Source organism: Oncorhynchus gorbuscha, linkage group LG26 (genome assembly GCF_021184085.1).
Source record: "Oncorhynchus gorbuscha isolate QuinsamMale2020 ecotype Even-year linkage group LG26, OgorEven_v1.0, whole genome shotgun sequence".
NCBI classification, from domain to species: Eukaryota; Metazoa; Chordata; class Actinopteri; order Salmoniformes; family Salmonidae; genus Oncorhynchus; species Oncorhynchus gorbuscha.
In genome coordinates, this window is record NC_060198.1 from 380438 (window position 1) to 405789 (window position 25352).

The following is a 25352-nucleotide window of genomic DNA, read 5'->3' on the forward strand; positions in this document are numbered from 1 at the left end:
ACATTACCACACTCTTTTTGACCAGACAGCATCAGATAGATGGCTTACGCATACAGAGACAGAGGGGGCGCTGTTTCGCTCGAATGCTTTCTCCGGTGAGATACATTCAGCCTCTTGCAAGTTGAAGGAAAATTCTAAAAACACAGAGAGACGAAAGATAATTTATGTTATATGTTAATTCATATTTTTATTGATAATTTTTTGGGAGGGAGAAGCCTGGTTTCCCTTGGCATCCATGAATACGCGGCAGGGTAGCCTAGTGGTTAGAGCATTGGATTAGTAACCGAAAGGTTGCAAGTTCAAATCCCTGAGCTGACAAGGCACAAAATCTGTCGTTCTGCCCCTGAACCCTGAACAGGCAGTTAACCCACTGTTCCTAGGCTGTCATTGAAAATAAGAATTTGTTCTTAACTGACTTGCCTAGTAAAATAAAGGTTAAAAAAATACACGCCACTCTAACCTATGCCGTGGAACACAGAGAGATCTGATACAGGCCAGCACATTATTTTGACCTTATTAGTCACATTGCTGACACCATAATAGATGTACAGAGAGACATGTGACTTGAAAAATAAGATCTGAATGAACCGAGCCAAGACTGGTTGTTTTGTGGATCCATGCCAAAGTATGTGACATTTCATATCCAGATTTAGATTTTTATTGGCTGTGACATTTGAATGGATTGAATCATGTAAAGAAAATGCTGACGTGAGCCAAAGCGCTGGAGTGTCTCAGGCAAACTCCTGTCTGTGGTTAAAAAACTACTTTGCGAGCACAGACAGTCATTTAAAGCACCCTTGAAATGTATTGGATCAAGAGTTGTTATGCAATGCCAAAATACATCAAATATGTACAATTAATTTAATAATGATAGTTTGCTCAACTGCTTAATAATGTCTGGCAGTTAATAACAGTATATCAGGGGCCTTCAACTCCTGTTCTGGACAGCCCATCCTCATGGAAGCGAAGTCGTCTCAAAACAAAAGTGAATTAATTAAGCACGTGGAGTGATGAGTACAATTCTGTGTTTTTACATACAAAAAAAAAAGATTTATCTGCCTTCCCAATGAAAACTAGTTTGAAAATTCAAACATATTTTATGGAAAAGAGATGTTGTATGTTTCTGAACAATGAATCACGTTGCCTTGTTGACAACATGAGGGGTGCAGATTACTGTTATATTTGAGAAGGGCGCTCCTCCCTCACCGCTTTTGCCTGTTCACATCACATCCGACTGTCGCTAAGGTGAAACTGCAACAAAACACTATTCAACAAACAGGTCTTTCCTTGCTGACCTCGAACTCCCAACTGCACTATTCAACAAACAGGTCTTTCCTTGCTGACCTCCAACTCCCAACTGCACTATTCAACAAACAGGTCTTTCCATGCTGACCTCGAACTCCCAACTGCACTATTCAACAAACAGGTCTTTCCTTGCTGACCTCCAACTCCCAACTGCACTATTCAAAAAAAGGTCTTTCCTTGCTGACCTCCAACTCCCAACTGCACTATTCAAAAAAAGGTCTTTCCTTGCTGACCTCGAACTCCCAACTGCACTATTCAACAAACAGGTCTTTCCTTGCTGACCTCCAACTCCCAACTGCACTATTCAACAAACAGGTCTTTCCTTGCTGACCTCCAACTCCCAACTGCACTATTCAACAAACAGGTCTTTCCTTGCTGACCTCCAACTCCCAACTGCACTATTCAACAAACAGGTCTTTCCTTGCTGACCTCCAACTCCCAACTGCACTATTCAACAAACATTTAAACACATGAGTTGCGTTTAGTTCACTTGAACGTTTGCTATGTTGCGGAATGGTTTGTACTGAACGACATGTAGAGAAATGTTGCCGTTTTAAAGCAGTTCTATGGGGCAGAGATACTTTTTTTTGCTCTTTTAAACAAATTTCTCGCAATTCTACAAATTTTGCCATGACTTATGCCATGTTAATGATATCTGAGTGAGATTGTTTAACAAAATTGATAGGGGCCCCCCTGGAGTTTAGGGGTCCTCTGCACGTGCCCTACATGTCGGGTCGGTATTTGGCCATGATTACTACAAGTATAGATAGCTGGCTAGAATAACTTACCAATCTAAAAACTGTTAGCTGACATGCATAGTTGAGTGATTGTCAGTGACTGACATAACAAGAGAAAAACTGCTGATGCATAACCACATGTATAACTTGCACCTTATTACACTATTGTAACTCTTAACAGTAAGTTGAGACCCTGACTGAATCTCCCTAGCAACCCCGGGGGCCCCCTTAGCAACCACACTGGTCACTTATGCTTGGAGCCGGCCCTGCAGGTGTACATATTACATTGTTGCACGTTAAAATAACTTAATGTCATAAACATTTAGTCTGCATGGTGTGAATGTTCTCTCCACCCACAAACACGGCAAGTAAATATCTTGTCCAATAACAGTGGCATCGGTGCCAGAATTAGGCTGCGTTGGCAGATATACCAAACAATAAACCTTGGCTGTCGTGAAGATGAGAGCACAGTCCAAGAAATGAAAAGTCCTTGTTGGGGTCCCTCCAGATGGTCACCCTGCTCAACTAGTGTATCCAGCAGCTGCCCCCTATGGGGCTTCTAGTACTGATCTGCTGGGTGGACACTGAACCTGAACAAACAGGGTGTATTCAGTGAGGTGAAATGTTCTGAACATTGCTGATAGAAATGTATTGTATAGAGCTGACACGATTCCCTGTTCTACCTGACAGACAGTTCTATCTGTTCTTCACAATACATTTCTATCGGAACGTTCTGTAAGGTTTCGCCCTATTGAACATTAATTTAGCTGCACCATATTACACACAAATAGCATTTAAACAACAATTTGAATGCAAAAGGTTTGAAATCAGAAGAGATATGATCGACATTGAAGAATGTGAAATGTCTGACTTGATAAAAGTACTTGCTCAACTGTTTAAATGTTTTTTTTTCTCTCTACAAGTTGCTAAAGCTGACTTTTCTAAAAGTTCTCAAAACCTGTAATATTAACGATTGATTGAAATGTAATGTAAATGTAAAGGAATCTGTTACTTTATTGAAACTATTCCCTATTCATTTTATAACAGTTTTACTGAAGCCAGTTTAGCTGCCTAAGCAGTTAACTTCAGAGAGTAATAAATGTTTGAGCCAGCTATATCGCTGTCAGCAATATGAGTGGATAAGATGATTGAAATACTGGTATGGTGTTATGTAAGTCATAAGAATCCTACTGGACCGTTTTAGCCAACTGACATGTGAGACAAATAAAAGTGCCTCCAGAATCTTCAATATATCAAACTGTAGATAAAAACTACACATTAGATTTAAAAGCTTTATAAGCTGATATAGAAATGTTTTCATTCTAGATTTTAAATCTTAATTCATTATGGTTCCACCAGGGTGATAAATCAAATTGAGCAAAGCACGAGGTAACGACCATCTACGTCACAAGCATGAGGTGAGGAGACAGTTCAGATGTGTTTACAAGCTAAACAATATAAATAACAGGTAAACATATATATAAAGTTGTTGATGAGGATTAATGCCGCTAAAATGGAACTAAATCAGGTCAGATTAGATTTAATGAAAACTATTTTAGTTGTAGTGGGGCAACATGGACTCACTACATTACAGTATATTGCATGTTCAAATCCCTGAGCTGACAAGGTACAAATCTGTCGTTCTGCCCCTGAACAGGCAGTTAACCCACGGTTCCTAGGCCGTCATTGAAAATAAGAATGTGTTCTTAACTGACTTGCCTAGTTAAATGAAGGTAAAACAAATATGAGGGTCAGTAGAACTAACTTTGGAATGAATCAAACTTTTGACATTGTTATAACTATTAGTAATCAAATCTCGCTTCAGAGACAAATATGACATTAAAAAGTAATGTCATGGGAGTGTGGTGCTCCTGGAAGTGGGAGGTGCTAGCGAGACACAGACACACAGAGATCTCTCATCCAATTCATTTCCTTTCCCAGAGTGGTCCATAATTAACTTTTGCTTGGTTGGCACTTCCAACCAGATATAAGGAGGCTGAGGCCCCAGCATCCATAAGTCAGATACCTTCTTCCTCTGTGGTAAGACTCTCTCCACCTTCTTAGAGTTGTACATTTGTCTCATCTTTGTACTCAGCATCTGAGGCAGTAGCTAACTGCACTGTTTGAATTGACTTCTGCATGTCTCTTGTAAGATTTGACAATATGCAATCAAATGGCATTGGTATACAACGTTACATTTTTAAAAAATACCTTAAATGTTTTATTTTAAATCAGTAACTTTCATTTATGGTCTTGCTTATAAATTGAGGGCAGGGGGGGGGGTCTACATTACATTACATTACATTTAAGTCATTTAGCAGACGTCTAGAATGTAACTGGGGTTTCAGTGGTATTCATTTTAATAAAAATATCCCTTTCTATCACTTCGGGGACTAAATGATGAGGCTTTGGACCACAGGAGGATGGTGGTACCTTAATTGGGGAGGATGGGCTTGTGGTAGTGACTGGAGAGGAAAAGGTGGAATGGTATCAAACACATCAAACACATGGCTTCCAGGTGTCTGATGCCATTCCATTTGCTACGCTCCAGTCATTACTATGAGCCGTCCTCCCCTCAGCAGCCTCCACTGCTTTAGACTTGGGCTTTTTCACAACACCTTATGTTTCACAGGGTCCTTTAAGAAGTACACATTCATCTGTAGGAGGGGAAAAAGAAGGTGAGACATGGTTTGACTCTTCACATAAAAAGTGAGAGAATATTTGGTTAGAGATACCGCTCACATAACTCTGTTGACTGGGGAGGAAGCACCACAGAGTCAATCATGTTTCTTGTTTCATCTCTTTCCTAGTTATCCGTCACCATGAGTACGGACGCGGAAATGCAGATCTACGGCAAGGCTGCCATATACCTTCGTAAATCTGAGAAGGAGAGGATGGAGGCACAAGCCGCACCCTTTGATTCAAAGAACGCCTGCTATGTGGCAGACAAGAAGGAGCTGTACCTTAAGGGTCTGATCACTGCCAGGGCCGAAGGGAAATGTACTGTGACAGTCACAAACCCTGACGGCACTAAGGATGTAAGTCTGATCTGAAAAGTATTCAAGTTTGTGTAATTACTCTAATTCTTGAAAAATCCTCAAAATGATCAAAAACATTTCAATATAAAATCTTTAACAAAATAAATATTATGAAGCATTTCTTGTTTTTTGTAGCCAGAATAGAACATTCAATCACATCAACACAGCTATTTAAAAATGGCATAGATTTTTTGTTATTGACTAGTCAAAAATATGTCAGTGGCTGAAAACAAAGTAGTTGGATTACATTTTGATATGCATTTTTTAAAACGATTGTAATTGTATTTAATGAGCAAAAATCATTCAGTCATGTCTACTTTGATCTGTGTATAATATAGATTTCTGACTGTTTCAGGAAGGAAAAGAGTTCAAAGAGGCAGACATCTATGAGATGAACCCCCCTAAGTATGACAAGATTGAGGACATGGCCATGATGACCTACCTGAATGAAGCCTCTGTGTTGTATAACCTCAAAGAGCGTTATGCAGCATGGATGATCTATGTAAGAAACCTGCACATACAAACACACACATACATGAACATAATAAATACACACATACAGTACTACACATAAATGGACGGTAGAAACCAAAACATATCAGTTTACCAAAGTACACCCACATCATCACATAAATCCAGGTAAAAGTACATCTGACTTTAGTAATCCCCTCATTTAATTATGCTTTCATCCAGACCTACTCTGGGCTCTTCTGTGCCACGGTGAACCCCTACAAGTGGCTCCCTGTGTATGATGAAGAGGTTGTCAACGCCTACAGAGGGAAGAAGAGGATGGAGGCTCCACCCCATATCTTCTCCGTCTCTGACAACGCCTTTCAGTTCATGCTGATTGGTAAGAGCTCTCATGGATGGATGGATGGATGGATGGATGGATGGATGGATGGATGGATGGATGGATGGATGGATGGATGAAGGATGGATGGATGAAGGATGGATGGTTGGTTGGTTGGATGGATGGATGGATGGATGGATGAAGGATGGATGGTTGGTTGGTTGGTTGGATGGGATGTTGAAATATGCTTCAGAGAGGTATCTACTGTTTTCTAGTCTAGGTTCGAACAGTTTGCTAGGAATATCTAATTTCACTACCCTTGAATGGAAAATGTTCCAAATTGAAATTCATGATGATGCTATGAATACAATAATGTCCCCATAATGTTTCTTGAGTATGATAAGCAATATGTTTTTTGGTTCCAGATAAGGAGAACCAGTCCGTCCTGATTACGTAAGTTGTTTACCAAAATGTCACTTGAGAAAGTGTTTTTATTGTAATAAGTTGGGTCAGTTGGTGTGATGAAATACATGACAATATGAATGGATTAGAGCATCAGGTTATGTGTAATAACGAGTCGATGAGAAGGATTATTTGTTAAAGACTTATGTCAGAACACAGGTCAACAGTGTATTTTTCTATGCTATTTCTTAGTGAAAGACAATCTGACACTCAAACATGTAACTAAAACCCCTCTTTCTCTGTCATATAAACCAGTGGAGAATCCGGTGCAGGAAAGACTGTCAACACCAAGCGTGTCATCCAGTACTTTGCCACCATTGCAGTGTCTGGTGGAGAGAAGAAGAAGGATGTAGACCCCAGCAAAATGCAGGTAGGTTGTTCTTATGTTTGACTTCTTATTTCGGTTTGGTTGAATCATGTTTCAAAAAAAGTGTTCAATCGAGAAAAACGTACTATACCAGTTTCTGAGCAAGTTGTGTTTGTCTCAATCAGGGGTCTCTTGAGGATCAGATCATTGCAGCTAACCCTCTGCTGGAGGCTTACGGTAATGCCAAGACAGTGAGGAACGACAACTCGTCTCGCTTTGTAAGTAGTATGAAGGGCATACTGTGGAAGTTACCTTATATTGGAAAAATGTATTTCAGTAGTTCACTATTGTTATATCAATAGATGAACAACAAACTGTAACATTTAAAGAGGTCTATCAAAGTAAAATGCTAGATTAATTTGTTGGCCTATTTTAACACCCATAATCGTCAACAGGGTAAATTCATCAGGATTCACTTCCAAGGTGGTAAACTGGCTAAAGCTGACATTGAAACCTGTGAGTTGGTTTTGATTGTTTCTCAATGCTTTCCTAAATTCACGCAGATAATTTTTAGGAGATCATATCATCAAATTAAATATAATATTACAATCTCTTTCTCTCTCTCTTTCTCTCTCAGACCTGCTGGAGAAGTCCAGAGTGTCCTTCCAGCTGCCCGATGAGAGAGGCTACCACATCTTCTTCCAGATGATGACAGGCCACAAACCTGACATAGTTGGTACGGCAAAGTAGAGTTTCGTGGGAAATTATTCCCACCCCCATCTGTGGAACTTGTTAAAAATATTCATAGTCCACACTAATAATACTATTACAATGATTACATCCAAGGTAACAAGGCATCTAGACATGAGTCAGGTCTCTGGGAAATATCTATCAAGTAATGCACTGTGATGCACTAGTCCACAAGTCTCAGTCTTTATGCTATTCATTATATACTACATGTATTATTGAGTCCATCTATTGAGTAAAGGAGGGAGAGATACTATAAATGTAAGACAGCAGAATTCTAAGAGATTAACTGACAAGCTGTTCTCCGTTGTCCACAGAAATGTCGCTCATCACCACCAACCCCTACGACTTCCCCATGTGCAGTCAGGGACAGATCACTGTGGCCAGCATCGACGACAAGGAAGAGCTGGATGCCACAGATGTGAGTCAAACAAAGGGTTAACCACAGTCTAGATAGGGAATGGGTAGGACCACCATACGCACTGAATGCTATGTGCAATTCCAACTTGGTGGCAGTTGAGAATTTTCAGATATTTTTTGTTTGATTCTAAATGCCTTGTGTTAGTTAGACATGTGCCTCATGGAACTCTTCAGGCCTTCACACTTCGCCTTGAGGCACATACATGTAAGACATCCACAAGAGAGCGCCACTATGTGCCCTTTGGAACTGTGAAAAACTCCTTTTGTGCTGCCATCTACTAATGTGTTTTCCAAGAGTAATCATGTGGAACAGAGAAGCCAGTCAAATCGATCCATCCCATTTATTCTGCAGTGAGCAGCACAGAACTGTAGTGTAACTGAGCAAACTACCGTTCAGTTCATCTCTGTTGTACTTCCTCTTTAATTCCAGGATGCCATTACAATCCTGGGCTTCACTAATGAAGAGAAGATTGGTATCTACAAGTTGACAGGAGCTGTAGTGCACCATGGAAACTTGAAATTCAAGCAGAAGCAGCGTGAGGAGCAGGCCGAGCCAGACGGCACAGAGGGTGAGTCCCACTCATAGATATACAATATGTAGAGCATTAGTCCCATTTCCAGTCCCCAACATAGAAATAGAACACATAAGACAGACAGTGCCACATGAAAGTCAGGCAGGAGATCATTTTTGGAAGACAAATGAAAACCTCCACAAATGATTTGAAATGATGGATGTGGGTGAATCAAAACCTAACCCACAAAGAAGTTATCCAAACTATTTTGCCAGTTTGACATCATAAAAAAGCGATATTGTGTCACTGAGTCTGTTCTTGTTGGTTCTCTCTCCAGTGGCTGATAAAATTGGCTACCTGCTGGGACTGAACTCAGCTGAGATGTTGAAAGCTCTGTGCTACCCCAGAGTGAAGGTCGGCAACGAGTATGTGACCAAGGGACAGACTGTGCCTCAGGTAAGGAAGTAAACAAAGCATCTACCATTCTCTGTGAACCGGAATTATTTTGGGGACGAGTGCATTTATTTTTTTGAACAGTGTTGTTGTTTTCCCAAATGTATCCTCACCTCATCACTGGACATGGTCAATATCTCACGTATTCATTTGAGGTATTATCATTGCAGGTTAATAACTCAGTCATGGCTCTGGCCAAGTCCATCTATGAGAGGATGTTCTTGTGGATGGTCATCCGTATCAATGAGATGTTGGACACCAAGAATCCAAGGCAGTTCTATATCGGTGTGCTTGACATTGCCGGGTTTGAGATCTTTGATGTGAGTATGAGACCAGAACAAGACAATTAGTTGTGATTGAGATGGATTACAGTCTTGTATGATGAAATGATCCCTTTTAAAATTCCATCAACAGTATAACAGCATGGAGCAGCTGTGCATCAACTTCACCAATGAGAAACTGCAACAGTTTTTCAACCACACCATGTTCGTCCTGGAGCAAGAGGAGTACAAGAAGGAGGGAATCGTCTGGGCCTTCATTGACTTCGGCATGGACTTGGCTGCCTGCATTGAGCTTATTGAGAAGGTAAGATGTCTGTGAGGATTATAATGGACCTCAACAGCAAAGCTCAAATGGAACGCTGTGTGAGATATTATCAGTATCTGACTGTTGAGATCTCAATAGGTTTCCTATTATGTGCCTCCAAATGAATATAATCCTATAACAGCATGTTTACTAAAGGAATTAATGTGATCCAAATTGTAAATATCACTAATTTGATATACATCTCCTTTCGTAAAGCCATTGGGCATCTTCTCCATCCTTGAAGAGGAGTGCATGTTCCCCAAGTCTTCAGACACTACCTTCAAGGACAAGCTGTACTCCCAGCATCTTGGCAAAACACAGGCGTTTGAGAAGCCCAAGCCTGCCAAAGGCAAGGCAGAGGCCCACTTCTCCCTGGTGCACTACGCCGGAACTGTGGACTACAACATCACTGGCTGGCTGGAGAAGAACAAGGACCCCCTGAACGACTCAGTTTGTCAACTGTACGGGAAGTCAGGAGTCAAAATTCTGGCTGCCCTCTATCCTGCTGCCCCACCTGAGGGTAAGACTAGCATCACGTCACAAGATTTAATTAAGCACTAGTTACAATTTCCTTTAAAGTCAGAATATATCACAATTTCTCAGGGTTTATTACTGGGTTCATTTACTCATACAATAGGTGTTATTCTACACAATCTGATTGGCAGCATTTGCCTCTAGATAAGTATGAAGTTAACCAGAGATTCTCTGGTTTATAATTAGTGTGTTTGCTGAAGACAAGACCACTCTAGATTTCTTACATACTTTTTAAATGATTCTATTTATTCCACCCGCTCTAGGAAATGTACTTTTCTAGTTATCTTTAACTTTCCCACATTTTAACAGATAAAGCCAAGAAAGGAGGCAAGAAGAAGGGTGGTTCCATGCAGACTGTGTCCTCCCAGTTCAGGGTGAGCTTTTGAAATGTGTAGATTCAGTCCTTCAAAAGGTGCATTGATTATCATAAATGAGAACATGGTTTGTAACCCTCTTACAGGAGAACTTACATAAGCTGATGACCAACTTGAGGAGCACTCATCCTCACTTTGTGCGCTGCCTGATCCCCAATGAGTCAAAGACTCCAGGTACAATAAATATTGAGTTAAATATGTAATCTTATCAGTATAATATCAGTAACCTTAACAATCCCAATCTATAATCTGTTTATGAGTATTAAAAGAGACTTGGTTTGTTTTACCAGGTCTGATGGAGAACTTCCTGGTTATCCACCAGCTCAGGTGTAATGGTGTACTGGAGGGTATCAGGATCTGCAGAAAGGGCTTCCCCAGCAGAATCATCTATGCTGATTTCAAGCAGAGGTACATGCTCTCACACACACACACACACACACACACACACACACACACACACACACACACACACACACACACACACACACACACACACACACACACACACACACACACACACACACACACACACACACACACACACACACACACACACAGAAAGATCTGCTCCAAGGGTTTTCCCAGCATCAGAATAATCTGAACTTTGATGTAATATAACCAACATATTACAACTTGACATATGTTACACGTTTCTCCTCATTCAGGTACAAAGTACTGAATGCCAGTGTCATCCCTGAGGGCCAGTTCATGGACAACAAGAAGGCTTCTGAGAAGCTGCTTGGGTCCATTGATGTGAATCACGAGGATTACAAGTTTGGACACACCAAGGTCAGTCAAAACACAACTTCAATGATAATTTAAAATCTCTTCAGTTGGTATATGCATTATTTTCTTCTTTCTTCTTCAGTTAACTAATGGAAAATTGTAGTTTTTTCTTCAAATTCATGCATCACAAGTATAGAAGATAAACTAAACTCATCATCATGTGCATTGTGCTAGAGTGGTATGGCTGCAGTTATCTGCATCTGTGTACATTATTATTATACAACTGTACAATAACTAACAACTTAGAAACAACCTCTCCCATGGTTTGTTTGTAACCATTGCAGAGTTAATGTAGTTTAAATCAATCTAGTGGTGTTGTTCCCCTCTTTTGATTCAACCCTTTCTATCTGTGGTTCCATTGACCATGTTAACCTGTGTCTCAGGTGTTCTTCAAAGCCGGTCTGCTGGGTGTCCTGGAGGAGATGAGAGATGAGAAGCTGGCCACTCTGGTCGGCATGGTCCAGGCTCTCAGCCGTGGATTCCTCATGAGGAGAGAGTTTACCAAGATGATGGAGAGGAGGTGAGGAATAGTAGACATCTTGGCAAAGCTTTCTGTCAACCACCTGTATCTAATGCATTATGATTACATACTGTATATGCTGTGAGTTGTTCAGAATGAGAAAGTACACGACTGTCAGTCGTTGCATCTTGAGAGCTGTCTATGAGTTTAAGTGTGGTTACATTTCCCTACACCAATTCCTCAGCTGTTAACAAAAGGGGTTAGAGGTTTTGTTGTTCTTATGACTGGATGTCATAAGGTGAATGCACCAATTTGTAAGTCGCTCTGGATAAGAGCGTCTGCTAAATGACTTAAATGTATTGTTAAATGACTCCCAGAAAGACGCTTTTTAAAGCATCCCAATAGGTTAAAAAAATGGTAACGTGAATCACGTTATATCTACATAATTTCAACCAAAAAATGTAATGTGATAATAATGTGAAAATTGGATTTCAAAAATATCATCAACCTTAGGGAATTTCATATTTTTTCACCCAACTTTTAACCGAAAACCAATAACATGGTGAAATAATTTGTTGATTTCACGTTGAATTCACGTTAGTTGACAACTCAACCAAATGTAAATCAAAACTAGATGTTGAACTGACGTCTGTTCCCAGTGGGATGTCACTGACATGCCACTCTGTCCTTTCTGTCGACCAGAGATTCCATCTTCACCATCCAGTACAACATCCGCTCATTCATGAATGTCAAAACCTGGCCATGGATGAAGTTGTACTTCAAGATCAAGCCCCTGCTGCAGAGCGCTGAAACTGAGAAGGAGCTGGCCAACATGAAGGAGAACTATGAGAAGATGACAGCAGACCTGGCCAAGGCTCTGTCCACGAAGAAGCAAATGGAGGAGAAGTTGGTGGCCCTGATGCAGGAGAAGAATGACCTGGCGCTCCAAGTAGCATCTGTGAGTCAGCAACAACCTTCATAAGGGCACATTTACACAAACATTTAAACACACACACAGGCACACTGTTATTGCCCATATTATGTATATATTTCATGATTTGGTTCGACCAATTTGACTAAATTAAGTCTATATTTTCATGAATGAAGTTAGGCTGATGATTTTTTTCTCCTGTTCTGAAACCAGGAAGGAGAGAGTCTGAACGATGCTGAGGAAAGGTGTGAGGGGCTCATCAAGAGCAAGATCCAGCTGGAGGCCAAACTCAAAGAGACGACCGAGAGGCTGGAGGATGAGGAGGAGATCAATGCTGAGTTGACTGCCAAAAAGAGGAAGCTGGAGGATGAGTGTTCTGAGCTGAAGAAGGACATTGATGACCTGGAGCTCACCCTGGCCAAAGTGGAGAAGGAGAAGCACGCCACTGAAAACAAGGTCTTGTGTCTTACTATAGACAGTCTAACCAACAATAATCCAAACATTATTCAACTCAAAACATAGCTTAACAGAAATGGAATTAAAGTTGTATTATGGGTGCAGAAAATATTATGACACAATAGTAGAATTTCAGTTGTGGGTTACTTCCAACATTCATTGCATGTTCTGCTACCCCTCATTTATGACTTCCATTGGAAATATAGCCATGGTGTACACTTCCATCTGGTGTTGAATCTATAGCACAGTAGTTGTTGATTCATTTCTAATCTAAATTAAATTAATGCAATATTTAACAAACTAAATCTCCCCTTTATGTATAATTATAATTATGTTGTGGCCATTTACAGGTTAAAAACCTGACAGAGGAGATGGCGTCTATGGATGAGAGTGTTGCCAAGCTCACCAAGGAGAAGAAAGCCCTCCAAGAGGCCCACCAGCAGACACTGGATGACCTGCAGGCAGAGGAGGACAAAGTCAACACTCTGACCAAGGCCAAGACGAAGCTGGAACAGCAAGTGGATGACGTGAGTGGAGTTTGACATTTTGGCCATGATAGGATGTAAGATGATATTATCTTCAGATGTTTAGATTTTAATAATATATGTGTTTTTATCTTCTAGCTTGAGGGTTCTCTGGAGCAAGAGAAGAAGCTCCGTATGGACCTTGAGAGAGCCAAGAGAAAGCTGGAGGGAGATCTGAAACTGGCCCAGGAGTCCATAATGGACCTGGAGAATGACAAGCAGCAAGCTGATGAGAAAATCAAGAAGTAAACACAAACAAATGACTACAGTATTACCTGCTATAATGGTTGTTTTTGGCTAATTCTTGAAATTGTGAATCAGCATATACATGTGATTCTTAAAGAGGTACTTCAGGATTTTGGAAGCTCTTTATCTACTTCCCCAGAGCCAGATGAACTTGTGAATACCATTTTTACATCTCTGCATGCAGTTTAAAGTTGCTAACTGTTAGCGCAATGACTGGAATTATATGGTAACTGCTAGCATGCTAGTAAGCGTTGGCTAGCAAAATGACTTCTAACTTCCTTCATACTGGATGCAAAGACATACAACTGGTATCCACAAGTTCATCTGACTCTGAGGAAGTAGATACATTGCCAAAATGCTGAAGTATTCCTTTAAAAGCAATATGAATGGTATAATGTTCTCCCTTTACACTATCGAACCAAACCAACTCTGCAATCGGCGAATTTGTGTTTCTCAGGAAGGAGTTTGAGACCACTCAGCTCCTCAGCAAGATTGAGGATGAGCAGTCTCTGGGAGCTCAGCTGCAGAAGAAGATCAAGGAACTCCAGGTACAGTAGAGGATCAGGGGTCTAAGCTCCACTCTCACCCAGGTACAAAGCTCCAGAACAGAAAAGCACAGACTTGAAAAACATTATTCTGGTAGCACACGTTTCCCGATAGATTCTGATGGCTGAACAAGTTGGAACGTGGTGCTTCTTACTGTTGTAAAGATGGTGTTTCAAAATGGTAGTTTGGATCCTGCATTGGACACTCTACTGAATATATTAACTGTCTTTGTATTAACACATTAATGCAAAATATACATACTATTATTATTATTTTGTGAGGTTCAATTGTTTCAACTGTATTGTAGTGTTCATCCCCCTGCTCCTACCCCTGTTCTAGGCCCGTATTGAGGAGCTGGAGGAGGAAATTGAGGCTGAGCGTGCTGCCAGGGCTAAGGTTGAGAAGCAGAGGGCTGATCTCTCCAGGGAACTTGAGGAGATCAGCGAGAGGCTGGAGGAGGCCGGAGGCGCCACTGCTGCTCAGATTGAGATGAACAAGAAGCGTGAGGCTGAGTTCCAGAAGCTGCGTCGTGATCTTGAAGAGTCCACCCTGCAGCATGAGGCCACAGCCGCCGCTCTGCGCAAGAAGCAGGCCGACAGTGTGGCTGAGCTCGGGGAGCAAATCGACAACCTGCAGCGCGTCAAGCAGAAGCTGGAGAAGGAGAAGAGCGAGTACAAGATGGAGATTGATGACCTCTCCAGCAACATGGAGGCTGTCGCCAAGGCTAAGGTGAGTAGTGATGTTTTGATCAAGCAGTGTTGAGGAGGGTCAACTACATCACCATTCAAGTGAACTGAAGTTGACAGGAGTCATGTATATAAAGTAATGATGGAACATGTTTCACTAACAGGGCAATCTGGAGAAGATGTGCCGTACTCTTGAGGACCAGCTGAGTGAGCTCAAGACTAAGAATGATGAGAATGTTCGCCAGGTCAACGACATCAGCGGACAGAGGGCCAGACTCCTGACAGAAAATGGTACCATCAACAACAAGCCAATGCTTTCCTTCAGTAGAACAGAATAAAATGTGTTGGGGATTTATGTCCATAGTCCACATTAGTGCCGGTCGGTGATTTTAAAGATGAAGGAGGACAATCATTTTTTTTAGGAGCTTGGCCTTACTTCTATTACAGCATATTGGATGACTCTTTCATAGTAGATTCATCCAGCTCAATGTAACATCGATAGGTTTAGAGTACTACATGATACTCAAATGTTCCATATACCCCCATCATGAGGTTGCTTCAACCTAGCCTATGAATGACAGTTTACAACGTATGTGCACAGGTCGAGAGAAGAATTTGAGTAATCGAGATGAAAGACCGTGATACATTCAATACCGCCTTGCACACTCTTGCCTGCAGCCAGCTGATTTAGGTTGTAATCATTAGTCCAACAGTTGCAAACAAGAGTTTCTATTGGACAAATTCAGGTATGTTTATCCTAATTTTGTTCCGTTTGCTTCCGTTTAAGAAACGTTTTTCAACAGAAATCGACGGAATGAATACCCCGATCACACGAAAAACACAGTTCACTTTCATAGAAGCCACATACAAACAGCATGATCATTTTGCTCGTTGTATACTTCCTTCTCGCCTCACCTTTTACCTTCTGGACTTCAGTGCAAAACACATCAGCTGTCTTTGATCAGGCAAAATAAAAACGTTCCAAGCCAAACCTTCATAGCATAACCACTAACCGCTACACACAGCCTAAATCGATGTCACCATATTAGCTAACGTCATAGCTAGTCAACGTAGCTACTGGAACTAACACTTTAGTAAACCCGCTACAATAATGCAATACAGTCAGCAAGCAGTTTAGCAGTTACACAATGGCTCCCGCTGGCAATAAATTAATAAAACCAAAAGCTTACCTTAGCTTGGAAGAGTTCTATTGTTGGATAGCCACAGACAGCTAACTAACATAGCATCCCTCTCTGCTTGAGCCGGGTGTTTGAGTAGACTAAACTAGCTAACTGCATTTGCTAGCTAAGTGAAAGTGAAAAAAATACCTCTCTCTCTCTCTCTTGCTTCTCCTTCATTTTTAAAGAAATTCATCTGTTAAACTATGTTCTTTCTCTCTCTTTGAGTCAACTACTCACCACATTTTATGCACTGCAGTGCTAGCTAACTGTAGCATATGCTTTCTTTACTAGATTCATTCTCTGGTCCTTTGATTGAGTGGACAACATGTCAGTTCATGCTGCAAGAGCTATGATAGGTTGCAGTATGTTGTCGTTATTACTGTGTAAGTCTCTGAAAGGGGGTGAGAACCATGAGCCTCCTTGGTTTTGTATTGAAGTCAATGTAATTTCACTGAGGAGGATGGTCCTCCCCTTCCTCTTCTGAGGAGCCTCTACTGGTCCACATGGTTTCTATTGTACTATTCACCACCGAACAACATTGCCCGATGATACATAAAAATACATTTTCAATCTTAGAAAACAGAGATGTCATTAACAAGATGTCCCTCTGTCCCTGCAGGTGAGTTTGGCCGCCAGCTGGAGGAGAAGGAAGCCCTGGTGTCTCAGCTGACCAGAGGAAAACAGGCCTTCACCCAGCAGGTGGAGGAGCTGAAGAGGGCGATTGAGGAGGAGGTCAAGGTAAGGGACCCAAGATGGACTCCACCGACCCCAGAGTTTAGTGCAGGGATCATCAACTAGATTCAGCCATGTGCTGATTTATTTTCTTGAGTGGATGGTCAGGACATAATTACAAATAATTTGTAGACTGCCAATTGAACGGAAGAAGCATAAACATATATAATATTTGCCAAAAACATAATGTGTTTTTCAAACACCCAATACAGCTTTTTCCTGCAATCTATAGCCAAAATATTTATACTTAATTCAATGTAAAAAAATATATATATATGTCTGTTTTTCAACATATCTAAGCATACCTCTTCAGCTGTCTGTAACTGGTGGTTGTTTTTTTAAAGAAACTAAATATGCTTCTCTTTGTCTCTACTAAAATCTGGGTAAAAGATTGAAAGGAATTTGAGACTCATTCAGTACATTTAGTTATTGCTTGCTTTTCTTAAGTCTACCAGCCTTTCTAGCAGGCATGCCACCTAAGATAGTTAGACAAGCTAGCCACTCTACCTTGATTGATAGCCTGAAATGGCTTCTTGGTATCTAGTTATGAGGTTGGGATTTTGGGAACCTATGGTATCTGGGCTGACTAAAGCCAACATCAGAAAATTGCAAGGTAACTAGTAGTATTACAGAGAAACAACAACAGGACAAATGAGAAGTGGCACGTGCCCCCCTGTGCCCCCTATGGGCATGACGCCTCTGATCACATAGATCTGTCTGTTGTGCATGGGAATACTTTGGAACAGATTTCCAAAATTAAAATCACGGAGCAGATTTGTTGGTGTTTTTACAGTCTTTTATGGTCCCCCCCGCCAAAATATTATTTTATTCAGAAAACTTGAGGGGCCAAATAAAATTGCGCCACGCCAGTTGGAGAACCCTCGTTTAAAGACATATCTTCATATACATGGTGACTACATCACCCTCAGAGAGCTCTACTATAATTTGTTTGACTATCTCTCCAATCTCTCTGTGTCTTTCTCTCTCACAGGCTAAAAACGCACTGGCCCACGGTATCCAGTCTGCCCGCCATGACTGTGACCTCCTGAGGGAGCAGTTTGAGGAGGAGCAGGAGGCCAAGGCAGAGCTGCAACGCGGCATGTCCAAGGCCAACAGTGAGGTGGCTCAGTGGAGGACTAAGTATGAAACTGATGCTATCCAGCGGACAGAGGAGCTGGAGGAGGCCAAGTGAGTCCCACAGATCAGCAAAACTATAATATAGGGTATTGATGGTGATGGTGGATTGGATTGATGGTGATGGTGGATTGGGCTCTGAGAAAATGTTACATCAACATGTATTGTAACATTTGTTTCAGCCCCTAAAACCTCCCTCTGTTGTCCAATAGGAAGAAGCTGGCCCAGCGTCTTCAGGATGCTGAGGAGACCATTGAGGCGACCAACTCCAAGTGCGCCTCCCTGGAAAAGACCAAGCAGAGGCTGCAGGGAGAGGTGGAGGACCTCATGATTGATGTTGAGAGAGCCAACTCATTGGCCGCCAACCTCGACAAGAAGCAGAGGAACTTTGACAAGGTGAAAACAAAGAAACCTCACCCAAGGGTGATATTTTCTGTTTGCTATATGATTACTTGGAGCATATTTCTGATTCAAAACTCTTCATCAATGACTTCTAATGAAAATCCCATGGATTCTCCTAGGTTCTGGCAGAGTGGAAGCAGAAGTATGAGGAGGGCCAGGCTGAGCTGGAAGGAGCTCAGAAGGAGGCTCGCTCTATGAGCACTGAACTCTTCAAGATGAAGAACTCCTATGAGGAGGCTCTGGATCATCTGGAGACTCTGAAGAGAGAGAACAAGAACCTGCAACGTGAGCATTTGACAGCAGTTCTATTTGGCCCATGTTTGACTCGTGTTTTGAAAATGGAGGGAACTGCAAACATCAAAACTACTATTACACCATTTCAAAGTTTTAATGTACAGTTCAAAATATATATATATTTTTAACCTGTGATCACTATTCCTTTGAAACCCCAAAGGATGTGGAGGGCAATAGATTTGCAAGACCATATGAAGTGTTGTTAATTAATTCATGGTTATTATGATTCAATGTCAACTTCAGTACATTGACAATACCCACTTAAAATCGCCCAAGTCTAAACTGCTCCTGTATGTGTGTGCACAGAGGAGATCTCTGACCTGACTGAGCAGATCGGAGAGACTGGCAAGAGCATTCATGAGCTGGAGAAGGCCAAGAAGACCGTAGAGACAGAGAAGTCTGAGATCCAGACCGCTCTGGAGGAGGCTGAGGTACAAACTACAGCTAATTGACGGGGAAAGCAGTGTTATACTAGCCAACGGCAGCTACAGTCCAATGATCCCTGTATTGGTGTTTATTGTAGTCATACATATTTAATTCCTACATCCAAATATATTGAACACAATTGGCCTGACTGCCTCTGTTTGTCCAGGGAACACTGGAGCACGAGGAATCCAAGATTCTGCGTGTGCAGCTGGAGTTGAACCAGATCAAGGGTGAGGTGGACAGGAAGATCGCTGAGAAGGACGAGGAGATGGAGCAGATCAAGAGGAACAGCCAGAGGGTGGTTGACTCCATGCAGAGCACCCTGGACTCTGAGGTCAGGAGCAGGAATGATGCCCTGAGGGTGAAGAAGAAGATGGAGGGAGACCTGAACGAGATGGAGATCCAGCTGAGCCACTCCAACAGGCAGGCAGCTGAGGCCCAGAAACAGCTGAGGAACGTCCAGGGACAGCTCAAGGTAAAGGCACTGGGACATCAGGTTCAAACACCTGAACATGGAGAGGGATTTGTTTGTGAGTCTAGAAAATAATAGAACAGAGGAATTGAATAGAGTGAACTATGCACTGTAGAACGGTAGGGATATTGAGTAAATTCTTCACAATGAACATTTCTATCAGCCCTACTTCCACACGTCCCAATGAACGTATGTCATTGTGAACCCCAGGATGCCCAATTGCACCTTGATGACGCCGTCCGTGCTGCAGAGGACATGAAGGAGCAGGCAGCCATGGTGGAGCGCAGAAACGGTCTGATGGTGGCTGAAATCGAGGAGCTGAGAGTTGCTCTGGAGCAGACAGAGAGAGGCCGCAAAGTGGCTGAGACTGAGCTGGTAGACGCCAGCGAGCGTGTTGGACTGCTGCACTCCCAGGTATGGGTCAAATGCCATTTCTAATGTATCTCAACCAAGCATACTATTTACACACACCTGGAATTTGACAGTCCTTACTTTCACATTTTCAGAATTTGTGACTTGTCAGTTCTCTTGAGAGTCAAACAAATCGTCTTGTTTCCTCCTTCAGAACACCAGCCTTCTGAACACCAAGAAGAAGCTGGAGACTGATCTGGTACAAGTGCAGGGAGAGGTGGACGACATCGTCCAGGAGGCCAGGAATGCAGAAGAGAAGGCCAAAAAGGCCATCACTGATGTGAGTACATGGATGACATCAATTTGATTTGTCCTCAAGGGAAATGGTAGCTGGGCTGGTTAACCACAATAAAGATGTCAGAAGGATGTTATGATTTGTGCATAAATTAAACAAACTACCATTCCAGGCGGCCATGATGGCTGAGGAGCTGAAGAAGGAGCAGGACACCAGTTCTCACCTGGAGAGGATGAAGAAGAACCTGGAGGTCACAGTCAAGGACCTGCAGCACCGCCTGGATGAGGCTGAGAATCTGGCCATGAAGGGAGGCAAGAAGCAGCTCCAGAAACTGGAGTCCAGGGTGAGTTATCAGCAGGGTGGATTAAAAGACTGATTGCTGGACATGCATTTGATCCTATAAAGTCATATACACCGGATAGGTGATAATTAGGGTTAAGTGCCTTGGACATCAACACAATTTTCACATTGAAGACTCAGATATTTCAACCAGCAACATTTAACTGCTAGGATACCTGCCACCCTCAACCACCTCGATCAAGGTTCCTAAACTTTTTGACACGGGACCCCTTTTGTGATAGAAAATTAATTAGTGACCCCCTCATAATATCAGAATACAATTCCTACTTTAGAGTGTAGCAAAAATAGCATCCAGGTAGTTTTACCACAGTGTTTCTAACCCCAGAGGTGCAACATTGCAAGACTTCCGGGAACACTTGCGATTCAGACCAGACCAGGGTTTGAGATGTCTATGGGAGAAGTGAAAAATTAATCGTTGGTTGTTAATTTTCTTGAAATCTAAAGGCAAGACCTAGACTCGAGTAAATATATTAAGATACTGGAGTGCATCTTTAAGTAGCTGAAACTGTCATTACTACAACCTAGTGAAAGTAACAAACTAACACATTTTCATTTTCATCAAAAACAGCTATCTACCGAAGGAGTGCTTTTGACTGCATGAACATGTGCAGCTCAGCACCACTGTTAGACCCGATGAAGTGTTTCTGTGCATGAGCTTAGCTAGCTATGGTCGCAATGGGATTGTCTACAAGTCCTCATCTTTTGGATTTGCTACGACTTCTCCAGTGCATGGCCGGACTAATCATGTCTCGGCCCCTGGGAAAGAACATTTCAACTCACCTTTTGGCATCAGAAACAACATTTGCAGTTTTAAAACAAATGTTCAGCTATTCTATTCATTTAGCCTTTGGACAGAAATGGCATTTGGTTATTTTAGAGCTAATTTCTTGAAATTCTACACATTTTGCCATGTGGCGGAGAGAAAATGTAGCAGTTTTAAAAGCTTAATTCAGGATGCATTTATCTTCAAAATATACATTTTGGGGAATATGTTACACTTTAAAAAACTTTTTTTTTTACTGAACTTTTATTTAACTGGGTAGGTTAGTTGAGAACAAGTTCTCATTTACAACTGCGACCCATCCAAGATAAAGCAAAGCAATGGGACACAAACAACAACACAGAGTTACACATGGAATAAACAAACATACAGTCAATAACACAATATAGAAAAAGTACAGTGTGTCAAAATAAGGCAAGATAAGGAAGGTAGGCAATAAAACGGCCATAGTGGTGAAATAATTACAATTTAGCAATTAAACACTGGATTGATAGATGTGCAAAATATGAATGTGCAGGTAGAGATAATGGGGTGCAAAGGAGCAAAAATAAAAATAACAGTTTGCGGATGAGGAAATTGGATGGGCTGTTTGTTTACAGATGTGCTATGTACAGGTGCAGTGATCTGTGAGCTGCTTTGACAGCTGGTGCTTAAAGTTAGTGAGGGAGATATGGGTCTCCAGCTACAGTGATTTTTGCAACTCACTTTTAGTGGAGTTGAGAAGAATTGTAGCCAAGACCTTAAAATAAAGATATACAAATGTATTTATCTAGTTGCTTCGTTCAGGCTTGTACAGTTGCCTTGGCAGACTTCTTCTAAACTGCCATTTCAATTCATAATAATAATAATAATAATAATAAATAACAATTCTCAATAAATATCAACACACGATATAATTTACTGTACATGAATCAAATTCATCTCATTGTAATAATTTGTTAGGCTTCATCTCGTTACATTGTTTAATTTCTCTCTCGAGATCGCGAGCTTCTCATTCACTCTGCTGCAAAAGGGCTGTTGCTAGGGAAGCTAGCGTTGCTATGTGGGGCTACAAGCTAGAAGGCTAACGGCTAAATTAGCTTGTAGGCTAGCGGACTTTCACAAGTTCATAAAAACGTGAAAAAACAACATAACATCTTAACAAACATATTTACATTCGGCGGAAACATTACTGTCTTTAATATGGTGTTTTCCCACTTACCTGCCAAATGAATTCATGACATAAATGTTATGTCGGTGCTCCTGTCTCGCTGTTGACTCACTTGGCAAACGTCTCTTAATAAATGCCATAGAACGAGCTCCCCACGGTAGAAACATTGGTCTATCTGTGGCGGAAGCAACGTCACGACATTAAAACAGGCCACTGTCGGCCTCTAGAGGCCATACGGGTACTGAACTATACACTGCTAAATACATGCCACAATGTATAAATAGTAATATACAATATATTACAAATACAAGATGAAAAAATGATCAGTGATTGAGTACTGTGGATACCAATATCACCGTTTATTTTTTTATTTTACCTTTATTTAAACCAGGTAGGCTAGTTGAGAACAAGTTCTCATTTACAACTGTGACCTGGCCAGGATAAAGCATAGCAGTGTGAACAGACAACAACACAGAGTTACACATGGAGTAAACAATAAACAAATCAATAACACAGTAGAAAAAAAAGGAAAAAAAGAGTCTATATACATTGTGTGCAAAATGCATTAGGAGGTAGGCGAATAATTACAATTTAGCAGATTAACACTGGAGTGATAACTGATCAGATGGTCATGTGCAGGTAGAGATACTCCCAGGCTAGGTAGAGATACTCCCAGGCTCATGTTGTGAACATCAATTGTGGATTAATATTATTACATTGTATTGTATTGCACACAATTTCCACGGTTCCATGTTAGTTTACCCTGCTGTTGCTATCAATATTCATAACATTTGAAGTGTAAATTACACCTTGGGAACCACTGACCTTGATAACGAAAAGTTGTTATAATAACAGACAACTTCAATAAAAATTGTGAAAAGGAACAGACCTCCTTGATTAGGTAGAATATTACCTGTGTTACAAAGATTCGTTACATCTGATTTCACCAGCTCAAACAAATGCCTATGTTTATCTTTTTCACAAAGGTGCGTGAGCTTGAGACTGAGGTGGAGGCTGAGCAGAGAAGAGGTGTAGATGCAGTCAAGGGAGTCCGCAAGTATGAGCGCAGAGTCAAGGAGCTCACTTACCAGGTAAGAGAAAGTGCATTCTTTACACTAACACACACAGGTTTGTGTATAAAACTATTGGGATATTGATTCGTTGCTCTTCTCCCACAGACTGAGGAGGATAAGAAGAACGTTAGCAGACTTCAGGACCTGGTAGATAAGCTGCAGATGAAAGTGAAGGCCTACAAGAGGCACGCTGAGGAAGCGGTGAGTCACAAACTTAGTCAAATACTCTGAATGCATACAATCGAAAACATATTTATCTTTAGAAAAAATTATATGATGAATGCTGATGTTCTGCTCTCCCTCTCCTTTCCTCACCCAGGAGGAAGCAGCAAACCAGCACATGTCTAAGTTCAGGAAGGTTCAGCATGAGCTGGAGGAGGCTGAGGAGCGTGCTGACATCGCTGAGACTCAGGTCAACAAGCTCAGAGCCAAGACCCGTGACTCTGGAAAGGTACAGAACTGCTTCTAATCCTATACCTGACTCATGTTCAGATATGACCACATCAACACCACCTATGATTCAGTCTTCTCAGACGTCAATACAGACCTTTTACACTCAACTGTTTCGAAGATCTCTAAGAATCACATGTTAAGTAGGGCAAAAAATATGATTATTTCAAACTAAGCTGGTACTTAAAAGTTGAAAATCCAAGCTGAGGACTGAGCCTTAAAATGCTTGTTCCATTATACAATATTCTTTAAGTGTTCATAATATATTTATCATGTTAATAATTATTACTGATCCATTATATTCTATCCATATATTTATCATGTTCATTATTATTACTGATCCATTACATGATTTCTTTCTTCTTACAGGGAAAAGAGGTTGCTGAATAAACAAGACCAAAGTATTGAATATCAAAGTCTTACCATTTTCCTGTGTTTCATAAAATATGATTTTCATGGTGAAATGTTGAGCATTGATTAAAAACATGTGGATCTACATACACTTCCTTTGTGACTGTGGATTTATTACTCAACAAACAGCTTTTTCATACCATAAAAATATTGTACTTTAATTAAAGGAGCATTCTGGGATTCCAACAAAAACAACAAAGCAGTCACTTTTTTGGTAAACATCTGAAGGATGAGGCTGGAGAAATGTAAACATTCAAATTCATAGACTGAGCTATGGATGTAAGGTCTGACCATTCACAACATCAAAATTTTAATTTTAACCCTTTACACTTGCAGAAATTGGCTCATATGGACTGGCCCAAATGTAAATGCTTCTAAAATAAATAGAAATTAGGAATAACATGCATAACTGTGGAAGCAATAGAAGGGGAACAGTTTGGATATTGTGGGGAAACAATAGAACGGATTTTTGCATTTAAATTTTTGTCACAGATTATTCACACATTAATCACATGTGGAAATACTATGAAAAAAATAAATGTTTATCGAGCATCTGAAAAAATGACGTGAGAGTTTACTTCTGTGTTTAACTGATATTATGCGTCAACTTTCTAATTTGGATTACCAATAGATTATTTGGGATATATATACAAACTTCCATAATGATTAGCCCTCTACTGAGAGATGGTGGACTGAACGTAGTTATGTAGAGCACCTCAAGATAAAAACGTCATGTTCAATATCGGTAAATTAGACTAAATATTAGCACTACACAATTTGGTGGGTGACAACCTTCAATCTGGATAACAACAAAAAACACATTTTACGACTAGAGAAATGTATCGACAAATATTACGAAAACAAGCAACACCCAAACAAGACGGAGAATAAGACAGGGGAAGCCTTTATTTATGTGTTTAACTGATATTATGCGCCAAATT

General features: G+C 41.0%; 1 protein-coding gene across 1 annotated transcript; it reads left to right on the top strand.

Annotated features, from left to right (window-relative positions):
• The first annotated feature begins 4066 nt into the window (after nt 1-4066).
• Nucleotides 4067-24502, top strand: LOC124015638 (myosin heavy chain, fast skeletal muscle-like). Its single transcript, XM_046331006.1, has 41 exons — nt 4067-4082; nt 4675-4720; nt 4853-5080; nt 5436-5582; nt 5774-5930; nt 6296-6323; nt 6588-6702; nt 6825-6917; nt 7095-7155; nt 7277-7375; nt 7704-7807; nt 8237-8375; nt 8656-8774; nt 8942-9091; nt 9186-9356; nt 9573-9876; nt 10200-10264; nt 10351-10438; nt 10555-10672; nt 10930-11053; nt 11434-11570; nt 12213-12468; nt 12655-12897; nt 13248-13424; nt 13521-13666; nt 14125-14215; nt 14553-14942; nt 15064-15190; nt 16700-16818; nt 17804-18000; nt 18159-18342; nt 18468-18633; nt 18949-19073; nt 19235-19543; nt 19751-19954; nt 20106-20231; nt 20359-20529; nt 23464-23568; nt 23656-23751; nt 23870-24001; nt 24370-24502. Exons 3-41 carry the CDS (start codon nt 4865-4867, stop codon nt 24388-24390), a joined length of 5820 nt encoding a protein of 1939 aa, XP_046186962.1. The 5' UTR covers nt 4067-4082; nt 4675-4720; nt 4853-4864; the 3' UTR covers nt 24391-24502.
• The last annotated feature ends 850 nt before the right edge of the window (nt 24503-25352 follow it).

What these genes read in the sequence shown, in the direction of transcription:
- LOC124015638 (XM_046331006.1), top strand. Translation starts at nt 4,865, where the DNA reads ATGAGTACGGACGCGGAAATGCAGATCTACGGCAAGGCTGCCATATAC. An exon ending in GCATTGAGCTTATTGAGAAG is followed by an intron (nt 9,357 to 9,572) that starts GTAAGATGTCTG and finishes CCTTTCGTAAAG; the next exon opens with CCATTGGGCATCTTCTCCAT. An exon ending in CCAAAAAGGCCATCACTGAT is followed by an intron (nt 20,232 to 20,358) that starts GTGAGTACATGG and finishes CTACCATTCCAG; the next exon opens with GCGGCCATGATGGCTGAGGA.